The sequence below is a fragment of the Carya illinoinensis genome, chromosome 4 (assembly GCF_018687715.1).
Source record: "Carya illinoinensis cultivar Pawnee chromosome 4, C.illinoinensisPawnee_v1, whole genome shotgun sequence".
In the NCBI taxonomy this organism is placed as follows: Eukaryota; Viridiplantae; Streptophyta; class Magnoliopsida; order Fagales; family Juglandaceae; genus Carya; species Carya illinoinensis.
In genome coordinates, this window is record NC_056755.1 from 14226455 (window position 1) to 14238990 (window position 12536).

Genomic DNA, 12536 nt, shown 5'->3' on the forward strand with positions numbered 1-12536 from the left:
AAGTGGGATTTCTGGTCCTCTTCCAGGTAAACAATACCCTTTATCTCATTCACTTGATTATTCTCATTTGTCTTCAAAGCATAAAGCTTTTACCTTAGCTCTTTCCACCATTTTTGAACCTCAATTTTATCACTAAGCTGTGAAAATTCTCCATTGGAGAGTTGCTATGGCTGAAGAAATTCAAGCCTTAGAAACAAATAATACTTGGACACTAACTACTCTTCCTCCTGGAAAGAGTCCAATAGGATGCAAATGGGTCTATAAAGCTAAACTAAAATCAGATGGGACACTTGAGAGATATAAGGCACGGTTGGTTGCCAAAGGGTATACACAACAAGAAGGAGTAGATTACTTTGATACTTTTTGTCCAGTTGCCAAAATGGTTACTGTTAAATGCCTTCTTGCTATAGCAACTGCTAAAGGTTGGCCTCTAATTCAATTAGATGTCAACAATGCTTTTCTTCATGGAGATTTAATGGATGAAGTTTATATGTCTCTTCCTCCTAGTTTTGGGGATAAAAATGATGCACGGGTTTGTAGACTAAACAAATCCTTGTATGGTTTAAAACAAGCTTCAAGACAATGGTTTGCTAAGTTTTCATCTACCATTCTTGATCTTGGTTTTAAACAATCAAGAGCAGATTATTCTTTGTTTACACGGCTTCAAGGAAATACTTTTATTGCTTTGTTAGTATATGTGGATGACATCCTCATTGCTGGCAATGATATGTCAGCTATCACCACTTTTCAAACATTTCTTGATCAACAATTCAAACTTAAGGACCTTGGGTCCTTGAAATATTTTTTGGGTTTGGAAGTTGCAAGAAATAGCTCTGGCATCTCTCTTTCTCAGAGGAAATATGCTTTAGAGATCTTATCAGACACTGGATTTTTTGGTTCTAAACCTGTCAAAACTCTAATGGAACAACACCTCAAGCTTTCTCGGGATGATGGTCCTCTTGTAGAAGATCCCGCTTCAATTAGGAGACTAGTGGGCAAATTACTTTATCTTACAATCACACGGCCAGATATAACCTTTGCAGTTCATACTTTGAGTCAATACATGGATTCTCCTCGATTGCCTCATCTTCATGCTGCTCAAAGAGTCCTGCAATACCTTAAAAGTTCTCCTGGCCAGGCTTATTTTTTCCTGCACACTCCTCTCTTCACTTGACTGCCTTTGCTGACTCAGACTGGGCCGGTTGTCAAGACACTAGAAAATCTATTACAGGCTTTTGTATTTTCCTTGGCAAGTCTCTCATTTCCTGGAAATCCAAAAAGCAAAGTATTGTTTCAAGATCTTCAGCTGAATCTGAGTATAGAGCTATGGCCAACACAGTTTGTGAAGTCGTGTGGTTACTTTCTTTGCTTCAAGATCTACAAGTTCCCCATTCTAAAGCTGCTGCTCTCTATTGTGACAACAAGGCTGCCATTCACATTGCCAATAATCCTATGTTTCATGAAAGAACAAAACATATAGAAATAGATTGTCACTTTGTACGTGACAAGGTTCAAGCAGATATTGTTAAGCTCTTTCATGTTTCTTCTCATCACCAATTGGCTGATTGTTTCACTAAACCTTTAGGCTACCCTCTGTTTTCCACATTGATCTCCAAGCTGGGCCTTCTTAACATCCATGCTCCAGCTTGAAGGGGGGGTATTAGAGATAGTATTATATTGTTTTTCTGTATTCTGTTATAGTGTTATAGGACTTTCTGTTAGATTATTTAAATTTTACTTTCCCGCCAGTTATCCACTTGCTGTAAATAGTATATAAGCTATACTATCATTTCATGTAAAAGATAATTCGAGAAATAAAATTCAGTGCTCTGCATATTTCTTGGCTTCACTCTTTACATTTTTACATGAATTCATGGAGACAGATCAATGCAGTACTACTGGATAAATTAAATGACCCTCTCTCTCTCTCTCTCTCTCTCTCTCTCTCTCTCTCTCTCTCTCTCTCTCTCTCTCTCTATATATATATATATATAAAAGTTAATTTTATTCTCAAGCCATTATTTATATAAAACACACCATCCACCTGACCTAAATAGAAAGATTTGATTTATAAAATTCGAATTTCAAAATTTCTCTTTTAAATCAAGTTACGTCATCATGTGGTGTAGAGGCCTTAGTATAAGTTTTAGCATGAATACTCTAAATATATAAATGAATATATATATATATATATATATATGATGGAGGCGATAAAAACTTAGACAAACATGCACTATGGGAATGTTTTGTGATGCCTATTATAATTGCTGCTTTGATACTAATTATAAAGCACTGACTATTTATTTGATACACGTTCTTGGTTTTTTGGGATTGCCTTGAGATCGATCGAGAATAGTGATAATTGATAATGGAAACATATGTACATGCTGATGTTTGAATTTTGTAAAACCATATATATATGATTTTACAAAATTTAATCCAACTAAACTAGGGAATTAATTAAATTGAAAGTGTATAGACTGTAGTACCATGTGAAACAAAAATGTGTTGATTTTCATGCATTTGCCAAAAAAGTGAAATATTGTAAATCGGAGAATTGAAACCCGTAACTGTTTTTTTCTTTTTTCTTTTCCTAGAAATTTACTCAACAACTTCTCTGCCTTCTCTCTTCAATCCCTATCCAATGAAGTAGCAGTGGTCGAGTCCACCACCATCGGCCTCCTCGTGCATCAATTTCGACCACTCTCTCATTCTCGTATTCATTTCAAGTATTCCTGGAATCTATCTACTTTAAGCTCTGTCTGCCTCCATCGACTTGAGTTTCTTCTTCACCACCGTCAGCTGCCGACAACATGTTTTGATATTTTATAACCGACTTATTGTCCTTGCCTTGTAACACAAGCACAAAGTTGTTGCATGTATTGTTTGGTATGTTTTTCCCTGACTCAGAAAATCTGGTTGGTTTTGAAGAAATTATTTTGCTATTCTTTCTTTGATTTTCTTTGTTGGGAAACTGTTATAATCCTTAAGGTTAAAACTTTATCAAATTAGTATTCAACAATCTTAGGACTTTTGGATCAATTGTTGGGTATTTAATAATTGATATCAGAGTAGGGAACAGGTCACGAGTTTAAGTCATGGAAGAGGTGACCTATAGGCTGAATTAAAATGCATTGATACTATATATGGACAATGTGTTAAGTCATTGAATACTAATAAAATTATTAATTTCTCTTTTGTTGAGGAATTGAACTCAATCGTCGAATGTGAAAATTATAAAATACATTTATTAGACAGATCTGTATAACTATATATATATAATTATGAATTGATAGTGAGCGGCACCTAGATGGCTCAGCCATAGAAGGCAAACGCAACGAAAGAATGTTGAGAAGGACCAAACGTGATTTCATGGCAAAAGGATTTTTTTTTTTTTTTTTTTTTCTACGAACGTTGTTTGTAACATCAGGTAAGTATTTTCCACCAGCTTATGTCTTGGGAAAAAAACTTGTGAGAAATGGGCAAATTGGTTGTAGTTTAAACACTGACACTAACATATACAGTAACATAGAAGACATGGAAGGATGAATCAACGTGGTTACGTGAGGCATGTGATTCCTAGGTGAGGAAGGGTATATTAAAAAGAAAGTGATTTGTCAAACCTTGGTTAGATGGTCATTGCCAATTTCTGGTTAGAAGCCAATGATTCGGCCAAGTGTTGTTTCTATTAACATTCATGGACACAAAAATTGGCAGAGGCCTTATTTCTACATAACTCATACCATACTGTCAATTTTTTTTTTTAAATATTGCATAAGGTGCCAAACCTAAGTACCTAAAGCATAATGGGTATTGACCATTTTTTTTTTCATTTTTTTAATATATTTTTTTATCATTTGAAAATATTTTTTAAAAATTAAAAAAATATATCAATACACTAACAGTCACTTTATTAACTATAAAGTAAAAAAAAAAAAATAGAATAAAATTAAAGAGCAGTTATTTGGAGAAGTACATTTGGGACGACGTACTATCATTTCTCTTTGTCGAAATGCTAGCGGTAGTGCTTCATGGGTCTGCTCAAGAGTGATCAACACACACTTTGAAAGCAGATCAGAAAATGACCCTCTTGGATTTGATTACAAAATAAATTTTGTACCATGATTTCCCCTGTATCCCCCAGACAACACCCATTATTTTGATGTGATTTTTTTCGGTTGTTGATTATTAACAATATAAAAGAAGAGAGATAACAAAGACAAACACTAGATCTCCTGAAAAAATCTCAGATTGATATTACTTTGTTCCCGGTGAGAACTGTTGACGTATAAAATTAATAACGCTATATGATTGAGGATGACAAAATTTATAGTAGCAAATAGTAATATTGTTATCAAATTTTAATATTATTTTGTTGGGTCCTATACCACAAATATTATAAGATAGAAACATGGAGAGTGTGACAGATCATAAGACAATGTTAATTAACAAAGTCATTCTACAAATAATCAATTCATAAAATTCAGAGTATGTTTAGGAAGCCACCACATATATAATATATGACAATTTTTCATTTTATCTTCAACTAGAAAATTTGCTCTCAAGCTGTTGCAATTGGACTCAAGCCACCTGTTGCCCTCATGGCTTCAAATCTTGGCTCCTTGGCCTGGAACTTGAGGCCAGCATACAGCTTCATGTAGTCCTCAAACACGAATTTTGGGTAAACATGGTTCTTCTCCTCATCATCTCCATCTTTCTCTACCAGTGATGGTGCTGGATAAATTACAGCATCACTGCCAGGGTTGTAGAATGAAGCTATTGACATTCTGTTCCCATCAGTTTGGGCTATCACTCGGTGGAGCACACTCTTGTACCTCCCATTGGTGATGACCTATGCATATACATTCAAGATCAGCTTAATGTCATCATATTAATTGTACTGGGACTCATTATAGGCTAGCCAATGTGGTGTGTGTTGGGTGTGTCGATGAACAGGGTTGTACTGGTAAGATAACTTGTTGATTGTTGATAATCTGTTACTCAAAAAAGTTCTGTTTTCTTTTCTTTTTTTTTTTTCTTTTTTGTTCTCTTATTACAAGAAATTGTTTTAAAACTTAATTTCTTATATATATAGACATATACCTCGAGCTGGTCCCCAAGGTTGATGACAATGGAATGGCGCATGGGAGGCACGTCAATCCAGTGACCATCTTTGAGAAGCTGGAGACCGCTGACCTTATCATCCTGGAAGAGAAGGATAATGCCACCAGCATCGGTGTGGGCACGGAGACCCTTGATCAGGTCTGGCTTTGGGCATGGAGGGTAGTTGCTAACCTTGGTTGCAAAAGTTGGACCTTTTGATCCACACAATGCCTTTTTGAGGTAACCTTTCTCCAGTCCAAGATTCTCACCTAACAGCTCTAGGAGTTCCTCTGCCAGTTTTTCCAACTTCACTGCAAATTCCCTCATGATCTTCCTGCAATTTTATACATATTTGAGATGCAAAATATCATGAGGTACTGCGCACCTTCCACTTCTGAGTACATGAACGGAAGTCATCTCAGATATAAGTTCAGGCGTACATATCTCATATTACTTTTTTTTCTTGAAAAAATGTCTTCCACGCAATATTTGTGCACAAATTGCAGATTCTTTACCTACCTGTAATCATCCTGGAGGTCTGGAATCTCAGAGATATTGGAGTAGGGGAGATGTTGTAAGTGGAAGGTGGTCTCCCAATCCATGTCATGGACCTCAGCCTGAACGCCCTCTAAACCCTTGCTTGCCATCAGTTGCTTGAACCTTTGCTCCATGCACTTCTTGTAGTGCTCCTTTGTCAACCTCTCCACAGCATCCATTAACTCATGGGATATGCCATGATTAAGCAACTGCATATACATATAGAAATTTCAGAAAGGAACGCAAAACGGTACTTGACCCGTAAGTGGAATTGTAAATTAATGAGCAACTCAATAATGGATGCGCAGCTAGGAACAAATTTAGCAAGGCTTAGCTCCAGCAGAGTACTGATACTGATACGTACCTCAAAGAAACCCCAGTTTTCGCATGCATCTTTGATCTTCTCCATGGTTGATCCTCTCTCCTCACCGTTTAGCTTCTCCATGTTTATCACTGGGAAGTTCTCCATCTCTCTCTCTCTCTCTCGTTCTAAAGCAAGCAAGCTGTGTTCTTTTTTCTCTTTTTTTTTCTTTTTCTCTATGCAAGCAAGCAAGCTGTGTTCGATGTTGTGCTGTGAGAGTTTGGTGGTATTTATAGGGGCGAAATACAAAGGGAGTCGTGAGGGACTGGAACTCGGGTGCTATCCATATATTTGTAATCATCTTTAATCGACAACGTGACTTATTCTAAGGCAAACTTTATTTTACCATTGGAATTAATTGTACGAACCTGCTAAGGTCGCTTTGCTTTGTTGAACCGTCTCCAAAGTAACGCGGTTGGACCCCACCTTCGTGGCTCCAATTTTGGCCGATCACTAAGTCCATAGATACACAAAAATAAATTTATAAATTTATATATAAATTTATTTTTTATAAAATAGATTTAATAAATCATATAAAATTATATCAATGTCTGTGTATTCCTTCAAAATTGATACTATTATCTTAACAATAGCACGAACTCTTGCATTTCTTCAGGAATCGCTGAAATTTTGGCCAAATTGATCTGTTGCTCCTAAATTTAGGAGTTAACGTAATTACGTACCTACGGTGAAGAAAACATTGTTGTCCGATACATTAATTCTCACAACAATATACAGAAGCATGAAAGCCGTCGTATTCAGCTCACACGTTAATAAATACACAGGTTAATAATTCATTGTTGCTATGTATATGGGTCTAGTATTTCAACAGAACATTCATTTTCACTTCCCTTATGGACCACTGATTGACATAATTAGCACATTTTTTTAAAAAAGAAATTATAACCTTTCAACAGCTTCTAATTAATCAATTAATTAATAGTGGGGATTGGGAAAAAAATAGGTAGGCCTACCTATATAGCCTATATTGGACATGAATGTCTTTGGTGAGGATTGATCATTTTCGTCCAAGTGATGAAAAGTCTTAAAAAAAAATATTAAAGGGCTTTTAGCTAAGCAACCAATTAAAGGGAATGAATCCCATTAATCTGATCATATAAAAGTTGCTCAAACTCCGAATTAACTCACTCTTTTAACATATATTATATGCATGGTTCTCCATGACCCATGACTAGATCTTAGTGGGAGACAATTGGATATATACTTTAGTTAGGCTTCTCTTTCTCATTGATTTCACTCACTCTTATATTCTAACAATTTTGTAGATTACAAATTTTATATTTATATGACGTTTGATGACATATTTACATGAATTCGAGGAAACTCAATGTATTGGATAAAATTAAGCTGAGCCACTGTACCTGGCCGTCGGCCTATTTGCCCAAACCCATAAGCTATTGGGTGGACTACCCGCTCACTAATATCGAGTAAGTGGGCGAATCAAAATTTATAAAATATAAAAGCTAATATCGAGTAGGTAGGCGGATTACTCACTTGTTAATATTGAGATACTCGAGTTTGTTTGGCTGAGAGACCCACGACCATGGCTATCAGTCCCTACAACCTACGACCATGACTTGGTCGCGAGTCTTTGGACCCACGGCTAAGTAGTGACCATGGGTGGTGCTATGGGTCTTTAGAGCCGAGCCCAGCTTGATTGTGGGTTTTTGCAACCTAGGGCCAAGTCGTAACCATGAGTTTTTGCAATTGACAACCAAGCCATAGTAGCGAGTGTCCGTGATTAGGGTTGTAAATGAACCAATCCATATGATTGCTCGCTTGATACTCGCTCAGTTAGACTCGAATCGAACTTGACTCGTGAAAAAAAAAAAAAAAAAAAAAGGCTCAATCATGAAAGTAGAAACCCGCTCGATTAGTAAATGACACATATTCAATTAAACTCAACTTGGCTCAGTTAAAGCTCGCTCAATCATGCTAACTTGACTCATTAGCTCGAATCGATTAAAGCTCATCCATTTATCATTGAATATATATAATTTATTTCTATATATTAGTATTCTTACACACATGTACACACACATATATGCTTCTATACATATTAAATTTAATAATAAAAGTGTAGTTAACTTTATGATTTATATGTAGTATGAAACCCAATTACTTATGCCTAGCCATGTATACCTATATACTAAATATAGTTCATAGTTATATGTTAGTTAATTTTAAGTACTTAAGTGATTAATTATAGTATATATTTTATAATGTGTATACGGCCTATATATTAGATACGTGTTTCTTTCTAATCACGAAGTATGTGTTTGCAATTCCTTTGACGTCATGCCATTTTCTTCGTATAAGAAGCTGGAAGGAATCTATCCGGCTACGTACCTTGTGTTGTTGCCTGGAAACTTCGTCTGTCAATTTATTCTCATGACTTAATTTCTTTTCCCTTTTCCATGGTTGTTGACCCTTTTGCTGATCGGCGTCATCATGACGTTGGAAGTTTAAGATAACAACAATATTTGAGAAAGATGCAAATGTTGCATTATTAACGTACGTCATTAATTAATCAAGGTCAAAATTAGACTACCTTGTACAGTACTGGAGTTTCCCGATCATTATTTTTCATGTGTAATATATGCTCGTGACGGTGGCCACCCTACTAAACTGGTTATTTTATTTTAAATATAGTGATGGAATATTATGTAAGTGTCGCATATTTTTATTGAAAAAAATTGAGATCTATGCGCTATCGTTATAAAATTAATTCTTTTATGTGGATTTTACATTTACTTATTTTTTTAAAATGATTATACTATATTTGTAAACTTTATTATTGTAATTAAATATCATTTTTTTTTTAATTTTAGCCTAAATTAAATTATCTAAAGTATATCACTTTACTTCCATCTTCATATATATTCAGTGGCCGGCATGCATACAACTGTTACAAATTTGGTGATGGCTTTCAATTATCCACCTTTTTTATCAACAGTATGCGGCCCCATATTCAAGGATCACTCGATCTTACCTTTTTGTGCCATAAATTGCTTGTACGATTGGAATTCCATAAGGTTACGTACGTTTAGATCTCACGGAAAGCTTTTCACGGAATTCCAAATGAATTACCATGATTTCAAATCCAAGCTTTTCACGGAAAGCTAGCTCAAGATCTTGTTTGGCATTGGTGTAAATCCAAATCCAAAATTTAATATATCATCGAGACAGAAAATTTGGATTATAGACTTGTACAGTACTTCCCATGAGGATTAATAAGATGGCCGGCATTGAACAGAAGCCTAAAAACTGTTAAGCACGCTAATTAATTGTATTTAATGTTCCACATGCAAAGTTACTGTAGCAGTGTTGAAAAGCATGCATGATCTCAAGCATCCGGATGAATTTCAATGTAAATCAAGCAATGCATGCATGATTTTCCATGACTGGATCTTAGTGGGAGATAGTTCACACTACAACAAATACTGGTTTTTTCCGTGAAGCACTTTCGTGATTAAAACCATATGCTTTGTGGCAACCCTATTTTTTGTTACCATTTTCACTGGTGACACGTTGGTGGCATATAATTCATGGACAATATTACATTAACCACCAATACAATTAGTTGGTGGGAAAAACCCCTTTTAGTCACCAATTCAGGTGGTGTCAAAAACATCGGCCCTCTGTGGCAAACTTGATGAACAACTCAGCAGAAATGGTGAAAGATACCTCATTTCTCACCACACTCACAGTCCGTAATATTTCTTAGCCATTAGCGATCTGGTGGCAGTGTTAGTCGTATAAAGTTATTAACCACTCTAAGTGTTGTGAGTTCATAATTTCTGGGATGACCAGGTCTGGCACTTAGTTAATGTTATTAACCTCAATACTTGTCGTAATAAGTTATACGACACCGGATGTCATGGTTGGAACTAAATATTAGAGATGAGCAATGTGGTTGCAAAAATTTATTAGGCAGTTGTCGTAGACGTGACAAAAATTAGTTTTACCTTTATACCGTCTAGTGGCAATTTGTATAATGTCCATGACTACTAATTCCCACAAATTGTTCTGGTCTTGTGACAATACATGTTTTGCCATCATGTATAGGGTGACAATGTGAATGCCCCAGATGGATTTTTTGGTGGGGAAATCGGAATTTGCCACCACAACTTCACGCGGCATTATCATGGTACAACTTCACGTCGACTTTAGCTACCATAAGTCGACGTGAGAAATCGAAGATATAGCATGATTCTGTTTGATGGCCATTACTTAAAATATCATCGATAAATTAGAAATAACTGGTCTGGCATAGGACGGGTACATAATCGAAGCCCAAATTTAATATTTAACATCAATTGTTGGTAACTGGATGCATGCTTGTAGTTATTTAAAAACATGAAACAGATATGTTTCATATTGGAATGCAACGAGGAATCTTTTAAACGGGTACACTTAAAATGTTAATGCAAGGCTAGTAAGGACAACGCCCTCACCTATATTACACAAAAATAGATTAACATGGAGGAACCAATCCCCACACTCCAATATTTACATAAATAATATATACAAATCTGTACATACATTGCTTCACAACAATCGGGGCTACCTAATCAGCAGAAATTCCAGAGCTAAATTAGGGATGATCCGTGGCACCTCCATCCATGTGTATTTATTGATGATAACAAATTGTGATACATGAATCAGATTTGCCACAACCATATCATAAGACAAGTAGAGATATCTTACACAGTATCTTCAAAGTCACCCCCAATGGTACACAATCATACCATTAATAGAGATAGAAGACGGAGGGAGAAGAATGTGAGGCTGACTGTGTCTATTTGACCCGAGAGAGGGGATGCACCAGAAGAGGGCTTCCGCGTCGTGCAGTAGGCTAGGGCAGTTGCTGGGAACTTTCTTCTCACTCTGCTTCGATGCACGGGTTGGGGACGATTTTACCCACAGCGTGGGGAAGGACGCGACTATGGTGAGAGGCGGTGAGGTTGTAGGGCGAGTGCGATGTACGGTGACTGGCGAATGTTGGAGGGGAGGGGGGGGGGGGGGGGGGGCGCGGCGGTTGTGAAAGAAAGGAAAGGGGTGGGGAAGATAACATCGGGTAAAAAGGATAGACCCGGTATCGCGCGGGGTATAGCGGGATTATTTGTTGTGGAATTAATTCCCTCAACATTAACTGATGGTATATTTCGTGGGATAAAGAATCAATATATTAGTGGCAAATATTAATTTACTCACGATTGCCATCTACTGGGGCGGTATAATTTTTGCGATGGATAATATTTCATGGGAATAAATCTCATTCTCATGGGTACTAACTTTTAACCCACGACGAGGGAAAATTTCTGCAGATTTTAATTCCCATTAACACATAGTTGTGGGATCAAAACTATTTTCCGTGATTAAAACTCCTATTACCACTATACTGTTGTCACCAAAGGAATCTCATGGTAAAAGGCTGGTTTTGTTCCCATGCTTTGTTTTGGTGACAAATAGCCACTATAACACACGATGTTCTGTCATGGAAAAAGAACCCGTGACAAAAGCTACTATTTGTTGTAGTGTCAATATATAAGTTAATTAGGCTTCTCTCTCGCATTCATCTCAGCTAATCATGCACTATTATATTCTAACAATTAATTTCTTTATTATAATTTTTAATCTATGATCTGAAGTTTGATGGCATTTTTACATGAATTCGTGGAAACTAATCAATGAAGTACTACTGGATATATAAATTAAATGACCCTCACTATAAGATATTGGGTTTCTTGAGACAAATCATTTGTCTCAAAAAATTCAATTTTTATCTCTATTTTGTCTTGAAAAGTCTGTCTCAAAAGGTTTTTGGAGATGAAATTGGGCAGAACCAGTTGAAACCATTCAAACAAGATTTTTTTTTTTTTTAGACAAATCATTTTCATCTCTAAAATCCATTCGAATGGAACCATATCAGTTCGAACTAACACATACCGTTTGAACTATAAGAAATTTTGATTTGAACTTATGACCATATTTGATACTGTTCAAACGGACTGAGTGTTCAAACAAATTTTTTGTGTTTGAACTAATAAGTTTTTCAAATGACTTGTGTTCAAACATAAATTCTGTTCGTTTGAACATACTTTATTTTTGGAAATTCTATCCATTCGAATGTGTTTTTGCATATTAATGTTATTTGAACAAATATTTTATCGTTTGAACGACCTTATGACCTCTCTCTCTCTCTCTCTCTCTCTCTCTCTCTCTCTCTCTCTCTCTCTCTCTCTCTCTCTCTCTCTCTCATATGAGTTAATTCTATCTTCGAGCTGGTATGCAAAATACACCATCCACATCACTTAAATAAAAAAATTTGATTTATAAAATTCAAATTTTAAAGTTTATGTTCTAAATCAAATTATGTCATGTGATGTGGAGATCTCAGTATAAGTTATAACATGAATACTCTATATATATAGATATAGAAGAATATATATATATATATATGATGGAGGCGATAAAAACTTAGACAAACATGCACTATGGGAATGTTTTG

The 12536-nt window shown here is 35.8% G+C and overlaps 1 protein-coding gene across 1 annotated transcript; it reads right to left on the bottom strand.

The window, feature by feature from the left end:
- Window positions 1–4419: 4419 nt before the first annotated feature.
- Window positions 4420–12266, bottom strand: LOC122306815 (1-aminocyclopropane-1-carboxylate oxidase 3-like). Its single transcript, XM_043119332.1, has 5 exons — window positions 12217–12266; window positions 6005–6123; window positions 5623–5849; window positions 5104–5437; window positions 4420–4852 (listed from the first exon to the last, which is right to left on the bottom strand). Exons 2-5 carry the CDS (start codon window positions 6107–6109, stop codon window positions 4562–4564), a joined length of 957 nt encoding a protein of 318 aa, XP_042975266.1. The 5' UTR covers window positions 6110–6123; window positions 12217–12266; the 3' UTR covers window positions 4420–4561.
- Window positions 12267–12536: the final 270 nt, after the last annotated feature.

What these genes read in the sequence shown, in the direction of transcription:
- LOC122306815 (XM_043119332.1), bottom strand. Translation starts at nt 6,109, where the DNA reads ATGGAGAACTTCCCAGTGATAAACATGGAGAAGCTAAACGGTGAGGAG. An exon ending in AAAACTGGGGTTTCTTTGAG is followed by an intron (nt 5,850 to 6,004) that starts GTACGTATCAGT and finishes ATGTATATGCAG; the next exon opens with TTGCTTAATCATGGCATATC. An exon ending in GACCTCCAGGATGATTACAG is followed by an intron (nt 5,438 to 5,622) that starts GTAGGTAAAGAA and finishes ATAAAATTGCAG; the next exon opens with GAAGATCATGAGGGAATTTG.